The following is a 21,427-nucleotide window of genomic DNA, read 5'->3' as shown; positions in this document are numbered from 1 at the left end:
ATCCAATCGATAAAGTCGGCCAGAGTTGTTATCAAATCGTGAGAGCTGACAAAAGCTGAATGATATATGCCTAAGAGTTAGTAAGTTAACCGATGGTTAATATTTGCTAGATTTTTCATACATTTGAATATGTTTTTACATTTTTATTTTCGGGGAAAAGAGTAATTACTTTTTATATAAAAAAAATGTATAATAGTTAATAAATATTAAATTATTCTTGATTAATATTTTAAATTATATATTTATTAATTATTTAATTTGTTTATATAAAAATTTCTAAGAAATAATAATCGAATTTAGTCTTTAGGTTTCTTGGGCTGCATAAAGTAATATTAGCTATATAGTAGAAAGTTCTCAGTCATTTTTATATTAATATTATTTTCCTCTCAAAGAGTTTTTATGTTCTCTATTTTTCTGAAGATATGTGATATAGTCATGCTATCTGTCATCATATATTAAGCCAAAAGACAAACGTTTGACTAGACTATTTAATCTAATCATAAATATAATAAATACTATATAAAAACCTTACCGAACCTTTCCCTAAAATATAAATAGGAACCTTTTAAATAACAAATTTATTTTTGTTTTCTTTCCTAAAACTTCCTAATATTTGCCGTTCAATAATTCTAAAAACATAATAAAATAAAATCTTAAGTGTTTTGTCTTTAATTTATTATTGATTTATTCACAGTCATTTCTTAACGCTTAATTCAAAGTATTCTTTTGGCCTGGCTTAGCCGCGGAATGAGTTGGCACCGCCCGCCGAAGCTGATGAAGAGGAAGAAGCCGATGCTGAGCCGCCGCCTCCACGTCCGCCGCCACCAGCTGAAGCAGAAGAAGAAGCTGAGGCAGAAGCCGAGCCGCCGCCGCCGCCACCGCCGAAACCTGGACGGCCTCCACCTCCAAATCCACCTCCAGGGCGACCTCCAAAGCCGCCACCGCCAAATCCAGGACCACCTCCAAAGCCGCCACCGCCAAATCCAGGACCACCTCCTAAAGCCGCCACCGCCAAATCCAGGACGACCTCCAAAGCCGCCACCGCCAAAACCAGGACCACCTCCAAAGCCGCCACCGCCAAAACCAGGACCACCTCCAAATCCGCCAGGACGACCTCCCGCCAAATCCGCCGCCTTGAGCATTAGCATTGGCATTGGCATTAGCGTTGGCATTACCACCGCCAAATTGTGGCAGGGCCGATGCCGCAGCCACCAAAACGGAAATTGCAATAAACAGTTTCATGTTGAGCTGTTGCCTCCTCGAAAGTGATCCACAAACTTGGCCAATGCACCGCTGGTCCCGGCTTTTATTCAGTTCCACGTCGGGAAAGAGATTCGATTATCTCTCGGTGATTCACACTGAAGAGTACTCTCCAAAGCAATCCAAACAGCAGAGCAGCACCGACAACAACAGCAAAAACAGAACGAATTATCAATATTTATAGCTCAACTCATTAGCAGGTTCGAGGCGTACGATCGCCGGACCCTACAATCAATAGACCCGGCCTGTTCGATCTGCAGCCGGTTAATCCCAAACTGGAGAGCACCTCAGACGTGCCCCCTTCATCTATTAGTCGTCCATTGGTTAGATAGCATGACGGTGGATATTGGACTCGTGATGTCATAGTAATCGAGTAGTTTCAAATGGTGATAAACAAAGATTTAAGTTCCCTTGGGGTTATTTCTGGAGATTTAGTCTTTAAAAATGTTGGATTTTAAAAAGATATAATATTTTATCTGATATTTTATAATTAATATAAAAAGAGTATTTAAATTAAAAATTATATCATAAGATAAGTCAGTACCTTACAAGCCCATGGAACTGGTTCCTTTCAGGCATCTCTATTTAGCTAATAATTAGAAATTTCTCCATTGTTGCAAAAGCAGATGACTGATTTTACTGTCCGAAATAATTTATGCTAAAACTTTGTTGTTGCTTTTAGCCAGCTGTTCAGCTTTTAAACTGTTTTTTGCGATTCGCAGTTTTTTATTTGTTTGTTTATTTAAGCTGCCATAAAAGCCGAATATAATTGATAACTTTATAAAACTGGTATTTGTTCAAATTCAAAATGTTAATTATTCTAATCAATATCAGAGAGAGAAAAACAAAATCCCCAAAAAAAATTTGAAATTCAAATAATTTCAGTTTATTATATTTTGTTTGTTTACTTTGGGAAGCTTCGGGAAAGAAAAAAATATCTCTTAAGAGTGGTAAGACCTAAGGGGAGTCCCAATTGAAAGTGTGCCAAGTAATGTTATTAGTGATTTACTAGGGCAAATGAATACGTAATAGGGCAGCTCAAAAGTCTCCTTCATCCCAAAGCCTGCATCATCAAAAATGTTAGTTATATATGTGCAACTATTTTTATTATTTGTCCAGACTTATATGCATAAATTAACGGCAATTTTATGCAGATTAACCCGCATCGGAAGCGAAAATAAGCTATTTTAAGCGGTAATATTGTCAAAGCATCTGTTTCAGGTTGGAACCTCAATAAGTGAATCATAATAATGTATAAGCTAAAATATAATAAAAATTAAGAAATTTGAGCGTAATATTATATTTTTGTTTTTGAGTTAACAGAACTAAACTAGCACTTTAGTGTAAAACTTTTTGTAAATATTATTATTTGATCCGAAATCCTATTATTCTACATTATTTATATATTTAATTTATTTTTGGCATTATGATGCAGATGTGGCTCTATACCTAACCTATTAATTAGAAAATCAATAATTGCAATTATATTACAAATTGTATTTAATTTTACTCTTATTAATTTCCCTTGATTTATAATTTATTTTATAATAATATTTGGTAAACTACCCAACTTAATTTTGTAGCACATCATTCTTTCTATCAAATAAAATAGTTTAAAATATAATTGGTTTTTAAATTTTTATTTATTTCAGACTTTTTTCAAACATTTATATTAACTTAAACTCTAGATCACTCTCATTCTGCTTATCCGTAGAAGCCACCGCCACCGCCAGCGGCCGAGGCGGACGCAGAGGATGAGGCTGAGGCAGCACCGCCACCTGCTGCAGAGGCAGAAGATGATGAAGAAGCTGAGGCAGCACCACCGCCACCACCGCGACCGCCATGATGACGTCTGCCACCACCTCCAAATCCACCGCCGTAGGGACCACCGCCAAATCCACCATAGGGATTACCACCGAATCCACCATAAGGATTACCGCCATAAGGACCACCAAAGCCGCCACCACCAAATCCGGGTCTTCCAAATCCTGGTCCTCCAAATCCGGGTCCTCCAAATCCGGGTCCTCCAAATCCGGGTCCTCCATATCCAGGACCTCCAAATCCGGGACCTCCGAATCCAAACTGTGGCAGAGCCGAAGCGGCGGCCACCAACAGGGCGAGAACGATCAGGGTCTTCATTTTCAAATTTCTACTTTGAGGTCGTTGGATAATTTCTGTGCGATCGCTGGTTTGTCTGGGCTGGAACTGACGGACTCTCAGCAGAGGCGCTATAGTATTTATACAGCCTGCATTGTTCAGAAAAGCCGTCACATACCGGCGAGTCAAATTTCGTGGCGAGATGGCTGTGATAAATGATTTCAGCAGTTGGGCCGATCACCTACCGGTTTTCTTTTTATTTTATTCCATTTGCTCTCAAATCTAATTACACCAGCTAACAAAAATATCATTTTTGATTAGGAAATATAATTATAATAAAGATATACCAGTTATTTTTGTTTTTTAAGGTCTATAAGTTTAAGGTTGGGATTATTATATTCCAAATATTCGAATGTCACTTTAAAAAACTGCATAGAAATTATTGCAGATTAATCATGCAATAAAATTTAAGAAAAAACCTAAACAACCATTCTTTTATTTAGCTTTCAAGTAACATTTTTAAATAAAATAATCATTAAATCTTTAAGTTAACATAATTAACAAGAGCTATAAGCTTAAAAAGAAATACTTGCAGTTTGAAGCTCAGTGTTAACTGGCGATGTCATGACTTTGTTTGCCGGGTGATTCCCATACACGTTCCTTTTTGAAAACGCATAATTATCGACCCACGCCCATTGGGTGACCCAGGTGCCAATGCTTGGTGGCACACAACCAGCTTGTTTACAAACCCAATCAATACTCAACTCTTCCTGATCTGCGTAGTTCCCCACCGAGATCAAAAGTACTCTTCTTCTAATGCCGATCATCTGACAAGTTCATCTTGAAGAGTTTATTCCCCTCTATCTTGTTTTGTTTGTCTGAAAGCGGTTTCGATGGCGATGTTGCCAAAAACAACAATCGTTTGCAGTGGGCCAGTTGGAGGTGGTGAGATCACTGACAGATCGCCGGTGGCTATCGGATATTTCTTTAGGTTTCGCGGCCAATCTGCGCGAGAGATGGCACAGTCAGCGGCAGAAAGTCTGCAGTTAACGAAGTACTTCGTTTTTTAAAAAGGAACGAAAAAATAAAACTAATTTATGATAAAAATATAAATAAATTAAGTGAAAATACATTTAAAATATTCAATAAAGTAAATACAATCAATGAAAAACCAACCCAAAAATACCAATTTAAATACACTTAAATAGTTTAATCACATTTTGCCTTACCAGACTATATCGGTCAGCAGCTGCGATCAGTTTCACTAATGCAAATAAATCTGGCATGATATTACTTACCTAGGCAATGAGTAAGAAATAGTCTCAGAGCGAAATCTGTCATTCATGACTACTTTCAGTTTATGATCTCTTGGCAATATGATATGTTTACACCGATCATTAGATGGGAAAAAAATCACACGTTTTAATGAGACAGCACACGATAGCAATCGCAAAATCCCCATAATTCAGGCTCTTAGAGATCTGAGTCTTAACAGTCCATAACAATAAAATCGCCCATGCGCAGCGAACAAGATTTCGGGGGGTTGTTAATTAATAAAACAACAAACAAACACAAATATCATTTCTTTTTAGAATATGAATACGAGCCGGCAAAACCTGTTTCAGTGTCGTCATAGCAAACTTTGAGCTACCTCAGTTAGTAGGGGAGATCGGTGACGATTAACGACTCATATCTCTCAAGGGGTTTTCCAGGTCAGAATTTGTGAAAATCTAATTAGCGTGGTAGTTAGAACCCGGTGATTTTTGGAGGCCAGCTTAGTCAGTGGCAAATCCTTATAGAAAACTAAGTTTATTTTTAAGATAAACTACTGATATATATAAGCATTAATTTGCCGGCGATTTGAATATTGTTTTCGTTGTGGGATTATGCAAAAACGTCCGTAACATAATCGCCTAATGAAACCGGTCGAAACCGGGGATCTTTTATTTATATATTTTTTTCTATTTTTTTGCCACTTTTGTGAAGAGGCTTTTTTTTTTGATAATTTATATAAGCCTGAACTTTGGACATTATATGATTTTTCCCGAACTTCCCTGATTTCATTGTGCTACATGATTTATAGCCATAAATTGGCGCAGTATCAAAAAATTGGGCAAAACAATAGTTTTGAACTATCTTGGCTGTCAAAGTTGGCCATTCAAATGAATGACTTCCGAATGATAGACATTGCGATGGGTAAATAACCGGAGCACTTTAATAATGAACTGCGAATGCAAATATTTGTATATTAAAATCAATCAAATTGAAATAATTTGAGCCTGGCCAAAATGTATATTATCACATTAGCCAGCGGGCAGGGACGTGGCCAGAATCATTTTCCATGGCGATATGAAATATTATTAAAATGCCAACTAATGAACGTCATGTTAATTATGTAAACACACACAAGCGAACGAGAGCAATCAGTGGGCTCTCTCTGTAATATTTTCGCATTTTAGCCAGGCGTTTATTGTTATTGGCGTTTTTCCATAGTTTTTCCACTTCACTCCGCAAATTGAATTACCCGCTTCCAGGCAGTGCAACAAACTTTTCAATTATGCGGCCAGCGGGCTAATGAACAAAGCGATCTGACCAGAAAACCATTTGGCGACCGTCCCGATATGGATATGACCACACCACACATAGTTCGATATGCAATCTGAATTATTTAATTTTAATTAAATGCTTTAGCTAGGCAACGGGCAAGTCCAAATATTTATTGCCTATTTTCAGGCCATAAAGTGGTGGGAGTTTGGTTTTTGGTAAATGAAACGGAATGCTGCCTATTTTGAGGCACCACCACCTGAGATGAGCCTGAGTTCAGCATAATATGCATTGGGGGCAGCACATTGATATTGATAAACATTTCACATTTATTTTATTGCTCAACATAAATTGTAGCAAACAAAGGGCGCCCGCCCGGCCATATTGTCATTCCTACAAAGGGCCAACAACTGTTGCAGCAGCAGCGATATTCTGTCTCTGTGGCAAACCGCCAACAGACTGTTGGTCCCACTTCCGCTCTTCCGCTTTTATGTTGCAAAACTGCACCACAGGGGTTCATCGTCCTTGTGCAAATTGGTCTCGGAGTTTATTGCTGTGTCCGGACTTGGAACTGCAGACTACGGACTACCGACTCAACCGACTTCAAACTCTGGACCAGATGCTGCTCCACTGGCAATAAAAGTGCACTTTCAGCCTGAGTCTGAAGCCAAAGCTGTGGCAAAAGGCAAAGGGAGAGCTTGCTTAAGATTTCAATTTGTTGCCATTGTGTGCAACAATTTGCAATAGTAAAACTTTACTTAATGATAAATGTTTGTGGGGGACACATAAAATTCAAGAAGAACGCAGTCTGTCTTGGCCATTTAAGAGATTTATGTGGCCATGAGTGGCATCAATGTCTTCGGTTGGGGCTAATACAAGTCCCTGCCACGGTCCCCTCTAATAGGCCATTAATTTTGGCGGAAACTTTGCATGCCAGATTTCCCAACCTCCAAAAACAGGGGGCGAAAGTTTTCCATCGCGATATCCTAAGGGTCGACCACAGCTCTACGTGGAAATGGGTTCCATCAAGGACATCCACGTGACTTTCACACTTTTCAAGAGGGGTTAAGTTTTTATGGAAAAACTCGTAGTTTCGGTTTTTCTTTCTACTTTAAGTTTATGTTTCTTATTCTGGCTATTATGTGCCAGCCGTTTTGCTACTTTTTTTTAATAAATATTTTTTTTAGTAAATAAATAAAATAATTGTGGTGTACAAAAACTAGTCACTTTATTGAAATTGACTTAATACTTAAAGCGCATTGGGGAATTACAGGAAGATTGAACTTTGGGTAACTACGACTAGCCGTGGTAGCCACCACCACCACCGGCACTGGCACCGGCACTAGCCGAAGCAGAGGCGCTCGAAGAGGCACCACCTCCGTAGCCACCGCCACCACTGCCTCCGTAGCCACCGCCACCACTGCCTCCGTAGCCACCGCCGCCGCCTGGACCACCTCCGTAGCCACCACTACCGCCAGGTTTACCTCCGTAGCCACCGCCGCCGCCGCCTCCAAATCCGCCTCCGCCGCCGCCTCCATATCCGCCTGCACCTCCATGGCCACCGTGCTTATGCTTGTGTCCGCCACCTCCAAGTGAGGAACCTCCAAAACCTGGTCCTGGACCAAATCCAGGACCTCCTCCAATGTGTCCGCCTCCTCCTGAATGTCCTCCACCGCCAGAGTACCCACCTCCGCCGATTCCACCTCCTCCGATTCCACCTCCTCCAATTCCTCCACCACCGATTCCTCCAGAGTGTCCTCCTCCTCCAATTCCTCCACCGGGTCCAAAGCCGGGACCTCCTCCACCTCCGAAACCACCTCCTGGGCTTCCAGATCCGTGACCGCCTCCAATAGCACCAGCAGAAGATGATGCAGAGCTGCCGCCGCCGCCGAAACCGGAATCACCTCCAAATCCGCCTCCACCTCCTCCGGAATGGCCGCCTCCACCTCCACCGGAATGTCCGCCTCCAATAGGACCGCCTCCTCCGGAATGACCGCCTCCAATAGAGCCGCCTCCTCCAAAGATATCTCCACCTCCGCCGGAAATAACTCCTCCGCCAGAATGACCGCCAGCTCCACCTCCGAAGGGGCCTCCAACGGATCCGCCTCCCAGACCGCCGCTACCTCCAGAGCCGCCACCTCCGAACCCTCCTCCAGGGCCGAAACCACCAGACCCGTGTCCACCTGATCCTAGGCCACCGGATCCGTAACCTCCGCCGATTTTACCGCCTCCATCACCGCCTCCAATCCCAGCGGCTCCAGCTGTTGCAGACGCAGATGAGGAAGCAGAAGATCCGCCATAACCACCACCTCCGCCGCCACCGCCACCGCCATAACCTCCGGCGGAGGCCAAAGCCACACAAACACTTAGCACTACAAACAGACGCATCGGAACCTTTGCCTGCAGCTCACTAACTGTGCTCCCTAGAAAGATGCCGGCTTTTATAAGACGCTCGCCGTGCAAAAAGCACAAATAATAGCAAAATACTTGCAAAAATTTCGCAGAGCGCGAAAAAAAGAACAGAAACCTAGTCACGTTCTGAGTTCTGGGATCCTAGGGTCAAGTCAGGCAAAAACTCAAACAAACACTAGACAACAAAAGACTCAAATCATTGCTTTATAATAATATTCTAGAATATTTCTTCCCATGAAAGAATATTATTTCCTACTCTTATCTAAGATAATAGACCATCTCTTAATATTAATAATTAGAAAAAATAAATTTTTGTTCTGTTGCACAGTGTATTTAGCTCCCGTTGAGAACAATAACGAGTTCTAGTACTTTTTAATATTCTCGATTGTCTTCTGTTGGAAATTACATTATACCCTGAATAAAAAGGCCGAATGTTTGGAAGGCGTGTTCAACATGCGGGAGATTCATGATAGCCATCAGCAAGAATGATCGATGAATTAAATTAATGATGCCAAGTCTTATATCCATTATATCCATCCAAAATAAACAGAAAAATATATACCCAATAAAAGTTTAAATACTAAGATTTTTTAAGAGAGAAAGAGAGAGTATATAAGTCTGTTAATACTACCCAGTTTATAATCGCTAAGTCTTATGTAAACAAACTTAATCATTACTTGCTTCGGAAATAGCTGCATTGAGTCTCGCCTCGCCTAAGATTAGATTGATTTTCATTTAAATGATATTCGGAGGCGTTTGATAGTTACGACAATGACCCTTGAGGTCTACGTCACTCTAGTTTGATAGTGTAAAATAGAAACGTAACAAACAGTTCAGTTATTAATTATATAAAAATTATAAACATTTTCAAGGGACATTGTAGAGATTATTTACCAAAACGATCAAGTTCATTTTAATCTTAGTTTATAGCCGTCGAAAATGAAGACAAACTTTTAAAGGTTTGATTATTTTAAGATCAGTCCCACTTCAAACATTTTTAATTTGTATTTTCTTTACTTAAAAAAGAAAAAAGATTTTGCATTAATGCTTTAGACTTTAAACTGTATAATATTATATTAACAATGGTTAGCAAATCCCTCAAGCATTTCCGCTTCCACTTATATTTGTGCTGCATATTAAACGTTTGATGTTAATTTATTTTATTTGTGATTATATTTATAGTATAAATTGTTGCAAACATGTCTTAATGACAGCTCTCAATCTAAAGTTTTAGATAAAATCTCTTGTGGCATATAGCTAATTTTAATGTATAGGAAGATTTGGGTTTTAAAACTGCTATTAAAAAATATTAATATTTCACAATTTTCTTCGAGCATAAACTTAACAATTTCGTAAACTGCAAAACTTCTTCTCAATATTTGACATATTAACAATGACATGAGAAATCTCAGTCAAAATTATCGATAGTTCAAAAAGCAAACTTTACATGGGCCACCCTGTATTTAACATTATCTTTACTGGACTTTTATATCTTTAAAAACAAACTTTAATTTACAATACTAAGGAATACTTCGAAGAATATGTTTAACCAAGGAAAAGACCTGCGCCTCGGTTAATGGAGCCACCAATGTGAGCGCCGCCCAATCCAATTCCAGCACTTCCAGAGTTTCCACCGAGATTGCCACCAAGGCTAAGACCGTTTCCACCCAGGCTGATGCTTCCCTTATGATATCCAGCGGAGTTGCCAACGGAAAGATGGCTAGATCCTGCGTTTGATCCAGTGTTTCCTCCGAGAGAGAGACCCGATCCAGCAGCAGATCCCAGTATTCCACTGGCTACTCCATGCGTCAGAGATGCAGCCTGATGAGCACCAGTTAATCCAACAGATCCAGCAGTAGTGGATTTGTGTCCGTTTGCTCCAACTGTCAGGCCACCGGATCCCAGAGAAAGTGATCCGGCACCGTTGCTGGTTCCAGAGGAACCAATACTCAAATGTCCAGCACTGATCTTTGAAGATCCTGCTCCAGAACCGGTAGATCCAGAGATTCCTGAAGATCCGATGCTTAGGTGACCAGAAGATCCCTTTGAACTCAAATCAGTTGCTCCAATGCTCAGATGTCCCACACCGAGAGATGCTGAGCCCGAAGATACCTTCGATCCCGAACCAGTTGATCCCGAAATGCCAACTCCATGAGATCCGGCAGTTTGGGATGATCCGGAAATGGTTGTGCCGGAGGATTGGATTCCGAGAGAGGCAGATCCTGAACCACTGAGTGATGAACCAGCACCTGATGATTCGACTTTCTTGTGTTCTGTCTTGATATGGGCTGTTCCTGCGTTTGTCCCAGAGGCTCCAATGGATGCGGATCCGGAACTAATATGGGTATGACCAGCAGTTACCTTGGAGGTTTCAGTTTTCGAGGAATAAGAGGTTTCGGAATGTTTAATGTTTACATTTCCGACAGCATGGGAACCAGATGAAGATGAACCAATGCTCAGTTGACCACCAGATCCTGATCCATGACCGGAAGATGAGCCTCCAGAGGATGAGACTTTTGAGGATTCAGTTTTATATGTGGAGGATGATGCACCTCCAGTTGTTCCAACATTGATGTGACCAGCACTACCAGAAGCAGCGTTAGAACCGACCACCTTGCTTCCAGAGCTTCCAATACTTGCATGGCCAACTGTGATCTTGGCAGAACCCGCTTGTACAGATGCTGACTGCTGTGAACCAGTTGACGAAGATCCAATATTGGCGTGGCTGGCAGTTATTTTGGCAGAGTTAGCACCGGAAGTCGAAGCTGAACCAGAATGGGAACCAGAAATTCCAGATGAACCGATGCTTAAGTGCCCAGCGTTGGACCCAGTAGTTCCGGTGGTCTCAAGGTTTAAGTGACCAGAATGGACAACATTGACTCCAGTTGCTGCAGCATTCAGCACTCCATTGGCAGCCTGAGCATGATGAGCGGCAGCAGTAGATCCTGCAGAGTGGACAATATTGGCGCCTGTTGCTGCAGCATTCAGCACTCCATTAGCAGCTTGAGCATGATGAGCTGCAGCAGCAGATCCTGCTGAGTGGACAATATTGGCGCCTGTTGCTGCAGCATTCAGCACTCCATTGGCAGCCTGAGCATGATGAGCGGCAGCACTAGATCCTGCAGAGTGCACCACGTTGGCTCCAGATGCTCCAGCATCAAGCACTGCTTTATCAACCTGAGCATGATGAGCGGCAGCAGTAGATCCTGCAGAGTGGACAATATTGGCGCCTGTTGCTGCAGCATTCAGCACTCCATTGGCAGCCTGAGCATGATGAGCGACAGCAGCAGTTCCTGCAGAGTGGACAATATTGGCGCCTGTCGCTGCAGCATTCAGCACTCCATTGGCAGCCTGAGCATGATGAGCGGCAGCAGTAGATCCTGCAGAGTGCACCACGTTGGCTCCAGATGCTCCAGCATCAAGCACTGCTTTATCAACCTGAGCATGATGAGCGGCAGCAGTAGATCCTGCAGAGTGGACAATATTGGCGCCTGTTGCTGCAGCATTCAGCACTCCATTGGCAGCCTGAGCATGATGAGCGGCAGCAGCAGTTCCTGCAGAGTGGACAAAATTAGCTCCAGATGCTGCAGCATCCAGGACTCCATTAGCAGCCTGAGCATGATGAGCGGCAGCAGCTGATCCCGCCGAGTGGACAATATTAGCTCCATTTCCTGCAGCATTCAGTACTCCATTGGCAGCCTGGGCTCCGTGAGAAGCAGCAGCTGATCCTGCAGAATGGATAGCATTGGCTCCAGTTCCTGCAGCGCCTAGAATGCCATTGGCAGCTTGATTTAAAATCGATCCAGATGAACCAGCACTATGGGATCCACTGCCAGACAAGCCAATGGATCCTCCATTATATCCTCCTCCCAAATTCAAGCCAGGAAGACTGGCTTGGGCAGAGGAACCTCCATTACCGCCTCCCAATCCAATGCCACCACCACCGAAGCCAAACCCGAATCCGGCGGATGCCAGGGACACGCAGCAGGCAGTCAGAAGTAAAAACAATCCCGTGGGAACCATTGTCAAAAAGTCACTAACTGCTTTTTGAGAAAACGGTTAGCTTTTATAGAACCGAAAATACGCCTAATAGTAAAGACGTCATAGCTAATACAGTTGTGCTTGGCTAAAAGGAATTTCCAATTTCTATACTTATTTTTCTAAATTAAAAGTAATACAGAGATTACGAATATATTCCAACTTTTACAAGTTTTCATTGCATTTCATTTCACATTTTATCTCAAAAACTTTTCCAAAAACAAACTTTTAACTTTTAATCATTGGAAAACTTTTAAATTATCTTTTTTACTATTAATAGAGGTAAAACCGTAGCTATACAAATTTGGTGACGTTTTCTTCGTTAATTTATTCAAAAACCGAAGAGTTAAAACAAGTTCCTTAACATTTATCATCATTTTTTTGCGTCTGGAAGGTGCTTATTCGGTTAGGGGATTCACCCTAGGCTAAAAATATAGCACGTGCTGTGCGCAGATACCAAAATTAGGGTCAATTAATTCTCAAAGAAAAAGTCTTCAGAAACTGACTATCTACTCTATTTTATGAGAAAGCTTAGTCGTTTTATAAGAATATCATCATGAAATTTAGATTTATTTATAAGTTGTATGGTTAGATTATATTTATTGGTACCTTATAATAAATACCGTAACGTAAGACTAAAATTGATCAAATATTTTATATTGAAAGAGAGGTGAATGAAAGGTATGTCATAAATTACCTTCTTTAATCTGTGTTACGTTACCAATGGATATTTTAATATCAAATTTATATTCATTTATCTGTACTAAACCTTTTTTATTGTTTAATTTATATAAATTTATTATGATATAATGATATAGTTTAGTTGTAGATACGTTTTACAATGAAAATATACTTCATAATAGGTACTTTGTATATTTTGGAAATATATAAAAAACTAAAAAATAAATATTAAAGCTACATTTACAATAAACTAAACTCTACCTACTAATAGAGCATTCTCGCCTCGCCCTAAGTTATTCATATTTTTCGTGCCTTTATTTTTCTAACAATTAATTAGCCTAATCAAAGCAAGATAAAATTAGCATCGTTTTTACAGCTGCTATGACGTCTACAACATGGCGTCACAACGGTGTAACAATAATATTCAAATTGTCACCAATTCCTCATAAGTCTAACCAGTAAAACCAGAATATCATTTTCTGTCTTTAATGATTTACATGGCAGATTTTAATAAGGTAAACTGGTAATGAATTTTTTGGAGTTATGATAGCTAATGATTTTATAAGTTAAGGAAGTAGATAAGCTATCTAATTCTATTTCCCATTCCCAGCCAAACCATTTAAGAATCGATATGGACAACGTGCCACTTTGTTGTCGCCAGCTTAGACACAGTTTTTCACTTAACTTGACTGCCGGTGGTGTTGCAGGAAAAGCGCAGCTGAGCAGAGCTGAGCTCCACAGAAATGCAAATGACAAAGACAATATGGGCCAAAAAGCCCAAGAAAGTCAAGTCAGCGGAGGGGCGGCAGGAAAAGCAGCAGCAGCTTCTTAGCCCCGGTGTCAGCTGTTGGCCCACTGGCATTCGCTTGGGAAAATGGAAAATTGTGCTCGCAGGAAATCTGCTTACAAATGCATGTATCTTGGCCCGCCAGCTGGCTGCTGATGTTGATGCAAAATCTGTTACGGCTTTTGTGGGGCGAAAGAAACACTTGACTTCCGTTTCCGCTGGAGGTCTTCATGCATACTTGAAAATACGAAATGCTATGCAAATGCGGAAATCTTTTCCATATTTAAGAGGAAAAACAACAGAGTGCAAATAAATATATAAATATTGAATTTCAAAGAACTCGGTGGCTAATGGAGCCAGCTTGGCTATTATATACTCTCCCATATTGTATTTTATATTAAAAGGGTACTTTAAGGGTAACTGATAAAAATGAAAATCTTTTACTCTTACTAATTAAAATATATTTTTTGTCAAATAAATACTTAATATATCCCAGAAATAATTTAGAAAACCGATCAAATACTTTAGATCCCACGACTGCCTCGTACACCTCTCCTGGATCTATTAGCCTCTTTATGCGAATCCTCAGGGACTTTTCCGAGGACCTGCAGCATGCGCCTGTAGAGCATTTTCCTCACGTCAATGGCCCAAAGGAAATCCATGTGATTGAACTCTTTCTGTGGAACCAAGTACTTTCCCCGTCACGTTGCCCAAGTCATCGCACATGGATTCCACATCATGGGGATGACAAAGCAAATCATTTGTGGAGTAATACACGAATGTGGGTACTGTCACCTGGCTAAGATTATAACGTGGTGGCAGGTGATCTCTGTACAACTGCATATTCTTATTGGAACTGTAGCTGTACGGTGCAAAGCGACCGCTTTTGATGATTTGGATGAAGTGCTTCACCTGCTTGGCAGCCACTCCTGCAGGATAGTGACCCAGGATTACGGGGAACATTTTCTAAAACAGAACAAAAAGTTAATCTGGGCTATCTTTAAACTATCATTATTAGTTACCCTGTTGAACTCATTCCAGTTGCGACCCACGATCCCAAAGACAGCTTCGATGCATAGCCGCTCCGTTTCCTCGGTCATGCGGCACAGGAAACGAAACTCTCCGTTGAACATCTCCCTGATAGAACTGCCCACCAGGCTCTGAAAATATTTAAAAATTGAGATTTCTCTGCTTCCCAACTTTTATCCACACCCATAACTACCCACAAAACGATAATGAAACCATTTTCTCATTACTCACATTAAAATACAGACTGATGGCTCGAATGTAAGGATGGTCCTCGGTCTCCTTGGCGTAAACAGCGGGCGCCAGGGCCTGCATGGAGACGACCTTGGCATTGTAGGCTGGCCGCATGGAGCACATCACAAAGAAGGAGGTGCATCCCTGTGAGTGTCCAGCATAGTGCAGTTTCGGGAAACCTGTGACCTTTAACACGTGATCAATCATTGCTGGCAAGTCGTACATGCCGATCTCGTGCCAGCTAAAGTCCCAGAACTTCGACTCGTCCGGGTCGAGGGTGGTATGATTCCTCGAGTAGCGATTACCCCGCGCATTCCCCAGCCAAACGTCATAGTCGTGGTCGGCGAGCAAGTAGGCTGCAAAGTGGACATCGGTCGTAATCACTTGGCCATTAATCACGAACGATGCGGATGGCACTTACCCAGGCTTACGTTGGGACCCATTACCACAAATCCCGCCGAGCTGTCCACGAGTCCATGCTGGAGCAGAAAGGGTGGGGCGCCCTGCTTGCGAATGCGGTGCATGGTGAGGATATATCCGTCATCAGTGGTCACATGATGCACCTCCGCCTCGTAGCCGTACTTGGCGATTAATTTGTCCTGTTGACGAGATGTGAGTGAGAAGTGTTGAGGTTGACAGCGAAAAGGGGAATAAACTTTAACTTGGTTGGTTGATTGTTATTTGATTTTTCCATAACGAAGAGCTGTCCAATATCACAAAAGAATTTTGAATTTGGAATTTAAAATTTGTATTATTTAAAGTTTTAAGACTGGAATTATTGACTTTAACTTTTAATTCACAAAACACTTATTTCTTGAATTAAAAAGATTTTTCTGAACTTATTCCTACCACACTGAGTGTAGAATCCTGCTTAATGTTCTTTCGTTGCAGCCGCTCCTCCAAGGTTTCATCCTCGACACTCTCCTCCTCCTCTTCCTCCTCCTCCTCGTCCTCTTCGTCCTCCTCACCACCAATAAGCTGGCCCTGAGTCCTGCAGATAAACACACACAGGCCCAAAAGCAAAATCAGCCGCATCCTCAGACTGCACCGCATCTTGATTTGGCCACAAATTTTCGGCAAGTTTCACTTTCACACGTAAGCGAGGCTCTGTCTGTGGAATTCAACCTCAACCTCAACGCAACGCGACGCGAACTGAACTAAAGACCAATTCGAAAACTGTCAATGGTTCAAACCGCCGGCTACAAAAACCACATCGACGAACTTCTGCAGAGGGCCTCTGCAGCAACTACAAAAACAAAAAATCAAAAAAAAATAATAAAAAAAAAATGCCGAAATACGAAAAAACTTTCGATCAGACAACAACATTGCGCACTGTGACGTGTTAGCTTCTTTTGTTTACATTTCGATTGCGTTTTACCTTTTTCGGCCAGTTAATTAAATATGGTTAAGAAGGGGGCTGTCAGGGGGGAAGCTATATTTTGGATGCGTAGGGCATGACAATCGGCAACAAGAAACTTATCAAGTGCAGCCAGTACAGTGAAGCATCGTGTCAGAAATTTAATCAGTTTTCAAATTAAACTATGTTACCAATAATCTTATCATTCATAATGACTTTTTTATGATTTCACATGAAAAAAAAAAAAAAAAATGTTTAGTTTTTATTAAAAATTCAAATTAATTATTTAAAATTTACGACAAGGCTGTCCCATGACATTTTCACTTCCACGAAAATAAAAATAATTTAAATTTCGAAAGTTGGCTTAAATTTATTTATAAATTCAATTATAAAAAAGTTTTAATAATTCACCTGTTAAATTTACAATATTTATTAAGTGCAAACCACCCACCTACCACCCGTTGTAAGACCAGTCAAAACATTTCCATTAAGGTAATTATCATTAGTTCTCCTCTTTCGTCTTACCATCGATATGACTTAATAACCCAAACCTTTTTTTTGGCCAAAAGCAGCACAAAAGACACTGCAAACAGATACCTTTTTTGTGTTGGCCATCAAAAGAAAGTAAAAGTGTCGACCACTTGGCGGCTGCCTTTTTGAATTATACATCTATATGTATATATTTTTTATGATTTTGGTTTTGGCTACCGCATTACATAATTGTCATTTTTGGCCGAATGCCAAGGCAAATAAACCATTTCGCTGGGCAATTACTTTTTGTTCGTCATTTGGTAGTACAATGGATCTCAATGAACGCCTTTGATGACACCTTTTTATTTGGCGGTCATTCAATTACGTATGGCAATCGCCCATCCAGAAACTGTCCCATTTGCTCAATTAACTTGTCGTTGACCAGGCCTTTAACATCGTTGGAGATCAGGAAATCAAAGTGGTTGAACTTTGGCGAGTTGATTCTCCTTACACTTTTCACTGATTTTAGCATTTTGGCATAGATCGCATGTACGCCTTCTGGCGTGGCAATCGCATCGGTTTCTCCAAAATATAAAATAATCGGCACTGTGATCTGACTTATATTGTAAGAGAGGGCTTCTACTCCGTGATATATTTGCATATTCTCAACTGGTCCAAAATCATAGGAAATAAAGTCACCCGATTTCCATATCTGGTGTAGATGTTTTATCTCCCTCGCGGAACCGCCTTGTAGTAGGTTTTCGTAGTTAAAGGGTTCTAGTAACTGTGGAAACAGAATAAAAAGAAATTTAAATATATATTTTTTATAATTGTTATATAACCTTTTTGTTACTCTGCGCACTGCCTGCCAACTGCTTGGTATAATATTCGCAAAGATCTCTTTTGCTTTGACAAATTTTTCGAAAGTAGCCAGGCGGAAAGATCTCAAACTTATTACTCTTTTGGCGTTTCTGAAAATAAGAAAATGATTAAAAATTTATACAAATTTTAAACTAAATTTAAAGCAATGTAAAAGCATGTAAAAATAAACTTATAATTATGAAAATTAACATTAAGACTCAAAAAGGTTATGTTCAAACACCTATAAACTTTTCACTTTAGTTAAGCTAGAATAAGCATTCAGTCACCGAACCTACTTTAAAATGCATTACTTTTTATTGAATTTTTCCACTGAAATGGATTCCACTCAGCTGATTTGTTTTACTTTCCCCAGACCCAGACCCAAGATCCACCAAAACACATCTCAAGTCACACCAGGGGGTTATCACCGAGTGAATTCCCTTCTCTAAATAATCTCAATGCCTCTCCCCGCTCATTGGTTTCCTATCTCTGTGGCGATGTCAAGCGGTGTCAGGTCGTTATCAGCAACACTGGAAGAAAAGGTAGACTTCGATATTTTTTTTTTAATCCAAAGTATGTTCTAAAGATATGACTAGATTCCTCATTCTAAGTTAGAATCTATTTCTAATATTTTTAAATCTTAGTTCCTTTTGTTATCTTAAATCTTTCAGTGTACCATCTACAACCGATCTTAGCAATGTCCTCCATCCGTGCTTCAGTCACAGCGCGATGTTCAGACTAAGCAATCGACTGCCCATCGCCCTCAACGGTCTGCGCCACGCCTCCTCTGCCACCGGCGAGGGCCAGCGCACCGCACTCTACGATTTCCACGTGGAAAAGGGCGGGAAAATCGTGAACTTTGGAGGCTATGCCCTGCCGGTACAGTATTCGGACCAGAGCATCATCGCCTCGCACCTTCACACCCGCCAAGTGGGCTCCATCTTCGATGTCTCGCATATGCTTCAGACTCGGGTTTTCGGCAAGGATGCGGCCGCCTGTCTGGAGTCCGTTTGCACAGCAGACATCCTGGGCACTCCCAATGGCAGTGGCACCCTTACTGTCTTCACCAACGAAGCGGGTGGCATCCTAGATGATCTCATCGTGAACAAAGTCAGCGAAAAGGAACTCTACGTCGTATCCAATGCGGCGATGAAGCAACAGGACATTGGAATTATGACTGCAGCTGTGGTAGGTCGACAATTTCTTAGATTCGAATTGCGATAGAGAAATTCTCATTTTGATCTCTTCAGAATAACTTCAAGTCCCAAGGCAAAGATGTAACAATTGAGTTCCTAACCCCCACCGATCAATCTCTAGTAGCTGTTCAGGGTCCCCAAGTAGCAACGGAACTAACGAAACTACTGCCAAAGGAAGTCTCTTTGGATAAAGCATACTTTATGACATCTTTTGTCACCTCTTTGGCTGGTATTCCCAATGTCAGGGTCACTAGGTGTGGCTACACCGGAGAGGATGGTGTGGAAATATCAGTGGAGTCCAGTCAGGTTAAAAACCTCACCGAAGCTCTTCTTCAGAATGGCAGCCTTAAGCTTGCTGGCCTGGGAGCCAGAGATTCTCTGAGATTAGAAGCGGGTCTTTGTCTCTATGGCAATGATATTGATTCAAAAACCACACCCGTAGAAGCCGCTCTTTCCTGGCTGATAGCTAAGAGACGTCGCTCAACCCGGGATTTCCCTGGAGCTGATGTAATTCTCAGCCAGCTAAAAGAAGGAGTTAGCCGGCGACGAGTGGGTCTGCAGATGTTGGGAGTCAAGCCACCGCCAGCTCGTTCTGGTGTGGCCATCTTTAGCCAAGGTCAGCAAGTGGGTCAAGTGACCAGTGGTTGCCCAAGTCCCAGTGCAGGACGCAACATTGCTATTGGTTATGTATCAGAGAATCTTAAGGCTCCTGGCACTAAGGTGGAGTTTAAGGTTCGCGACAAATTCTACGAGGCGGAAGTTACCAAAATGCCTTTTGTCAAGGCTAACTATTATAATAAACCAAAGAAATAAATATTCGGAGAAAATAAATAATTAAAAATAAGTTTTAAATGGAAGCTAGTATAAAATCTATGTTAAAAATTACAAGTGCAGATTTTCAAGCAATTACCTTGATAAACTTCATAAAGTTGCGCACCTGAAAGGAATCGAATCGCACCTGTCGATGCAGTCGAGCCAAGGGTGCCAGGGCCTGCATCAGCTGAATGCGCTGGTTGAACCGCGGATGCACAGAGCACAGGACCAGGAATGCATTAAAGGCCTAAGAGCAGTGTTTAGGAGGAGTTCGCCACCTAACCCTCACCGCTCACCTGAGAGTGTCCAATTAGCAGCACCTGGTGCGGCATTTGTTCCTCATCCGCCTCGGGACCATCTTTATGATCCTCTTGCTCACCGCCTGTGACCTCCGCCATGTGGTCAATTATGGCTGGCAAATCGTAGGCGCCATGCTCGTGGAAACTGTAGTGCCAAAAATCGGCCATCACATCGGTCAAGTCGATGTGCTGCCGTCCGTAGGGCGCCACTCCGCGCAGGTTCGCCAGCCAAACGTCGTACTCGCGCTTGTACAGCTGAAAGGCTGCACAGAGAAAAATATTTTTGGAATTTGGTTACTCACTAAATATAAAGCTCTTTATATAAAAACTCTTATTGAATTTCATTCTAACTAAAGGCAACAAAAAACTATCTTCAAATTGGAATAATTATTATTAATTTACTAACTTTATTAACTTGTATTAAAGTGCATGGCCCGAAGTACACATTTGCTTACCCAAACTCCGCTCAGGACCCAGGCAGACCCAACCCAGGGAGGAGCCCAGTAGTCCGTGAACCAGAAGCACGGGCTTAGCTCCCAGACGCGGCAGACGTTGCACCTGCAGCTGATAGCCATCCGCCGTGGTCACATTGTGCACTTCATGAGTGACATTCTGGGCCTCCAGCCAGTCCATCTAAAAGTATAGATTACATAGAAGAAAAATGTGTGTTGCTAGGCTTAGAAAATGATATAATTTGTTCATTTTGATTAAGAATATTCAAAAAAATTTATTTGATATCCCTCAAAAAATAGCCACTTTAATATTTGGACCAAAATAACTAATTAATTATTTAACTTTAAGTATCTATTCTAAGTGTACGAAAATAATAGTAGCGGAATGGCTTCAGGCCTCACACCTACCGTAGTCCATTTATATCGCGACTCCGGCTGAGAGGCGAAGGCATTTCTGCCGATTGCACACACGATGAGCATTACTTTGATGGCTTCGATCCAGCCTAACCCACTCATTTCACCCTTTCAACTAAGTCGGATGTGATGGTGGCCAGCCTGGCATGGATGCACTAATTGCCCAGTTTTCCTGATCATCTTTCCACTTGACTAAACGCCTAAAAATCGAGTTATTGCTGGAAAATGTGTAGAGGTGTGCAAAAAGCTAATTACTTGGATGGGCCAAAACGTTTAAGAGACAAGCCACTTTATGACCACTAGTTATTTACAAATTTTAGTAACATTTAAGAGCTAATGAATATAAAATTTAGTAATTTAAGCAAAAACTATGTTTAGAAATAACAAACAGAAGTTACTAATGAACCAAACTGTAAACTTTAATTAACCGAAGTAATAACGTAGTAAACGTATTCGAACTTTAAATTGTTTAATTAATTCTCCTT

General features: G+C 41.3%; 5 protein-coding genes across 5 annotated transcripts; 1 reads left to right on the top strand and 4 right to left on the bottom strand.

The window, feature by feature from the left end:
- Positions 1 to 653: 653 nt before the first annotated feature.
- LOC108110456 (glycine-rich cell wall structural protein 1) lies at positions 654 to 8,325 on the bottom strand. Its single transcript, XM_041819073.1, is given in 5 exon segments — positions 654 to 997; positions 999 to 1,127; positions 1,129 to 1,340; positions 2,982 to 3,412; positions 7,202 to 8,325. Coding segments are annotated over 5 exon segments (2,121 nt in total). The 5' UTR covers positions 8,290 to 8,325; the 3' UTR covers positions 654 to 736.
- A 1,445-nt stretch (positions 8,326 to 9,770) lies between these two features.
- On the bottom strand, positions 9,771 to 12,519 carry LOC108111134 (fibroin heavy chain). Its single transcript, XM_041819074.1, has one exon. The coding sequence runs from the start codon at positions 12,334 to 12,336 to the stop codon at positions 9,859 to 9,861; it is 2,478 nt and encodes an 825-aa protein (XP_041675008.1). The 5' UTR covers positions 12,337 to 12,519; the 3' UTR covers positions 9,771 to 9,858.
- Positions 12,520 to 14,257: 1,738 nt separating this feature from the next.
- On the bottom strand, positions 14,258 to 16,267 carry LOC108111096 (lipase 1). The gene is given in 6 exon segments (XM_017220436.2): positions 14,258 to 14,517; positions 14,519 to 14,785; positions 14,842 to 14,979; positions 15,080 to 15,435; positions 15,501 to 15,678; positions 15,929 to 16,267. Coding segments are annotated over 6 exon segments (1,317 nt in total). The 5' UTR covers positions 16,133 to 16,267; the 3' UTR covers positions 14,258 to 14,343.
- A 565-nt stretch (positions 16,268 to 16,832) lies between these two features.
- On the bottom strand, positions 16,833 to 21,131 carry LOC108111098 (lipase 1). Its single transcript, XM_017220438.2, has 6 exons — positions 20,937 to 21,131; positions 20,532 to 20,709; positions 20,074 to 20,339; positions 19,875 to 20,024; positions 17,750 to 17,878; positions 16,833 to 17,691 (listed from the first exon to the last, which is right to left on the bottom strand). The coding sequence occupies exons 1-6, from the start codon at positions 21,042 to 21,044 to the stop codon at positions 17,281 to 17,283; spliced, it is 1,242 nt and encodes a 413-aa protein (XP_017075927.2). The 5' UTR covers positions 21,045 to 21,131; the 3' UTR covers positions 16,833 to 17,280.
- On the top strand, positions 18,492 to 19,816 carry LOC108111097 (aminomethyltransferase, mitochondrial). Its single transcript, XM_017220437.2, has 2 exons — positions 18,492 to 18,956; positions 19,019 to 19,816. Exons 1-2 carry the CDS (start codon positions 18,498 to 18,500, stop codon positions 19,775 to 19,777), a joined length of 1,218 nt encoding a protein of 405 aa, XP_017075926.2. The 5' UTR covers positions 18,492 to 18,497; the 3' UTR covers positions 19,778 to 19,816.
- Positions 21,132 to 21,427: the final 296 nt, after the last annotated feature.

The sequence above is a fragment of the Drosophila eugracilis genome, unplaced genomic scaffold (genome assembly GCF_018153835.1).
Source record: "Drosophila eugracilis isolate 14026-0451.02 unplaced genomic scaffold, ASM1815383v1 contig_445, whole genome shotgun sequence".
Lineage (NCBI taxonomy): Eukaryota > Metazoa > Arthropoda > Insecta > Diptera > Drosophilidae > Drosophila > Drosophila eugracilis.
Note: the sequence above shows the minus strand (reverse complement) of the source record. Positions and strands in the feature narration are given on the sequence as shown.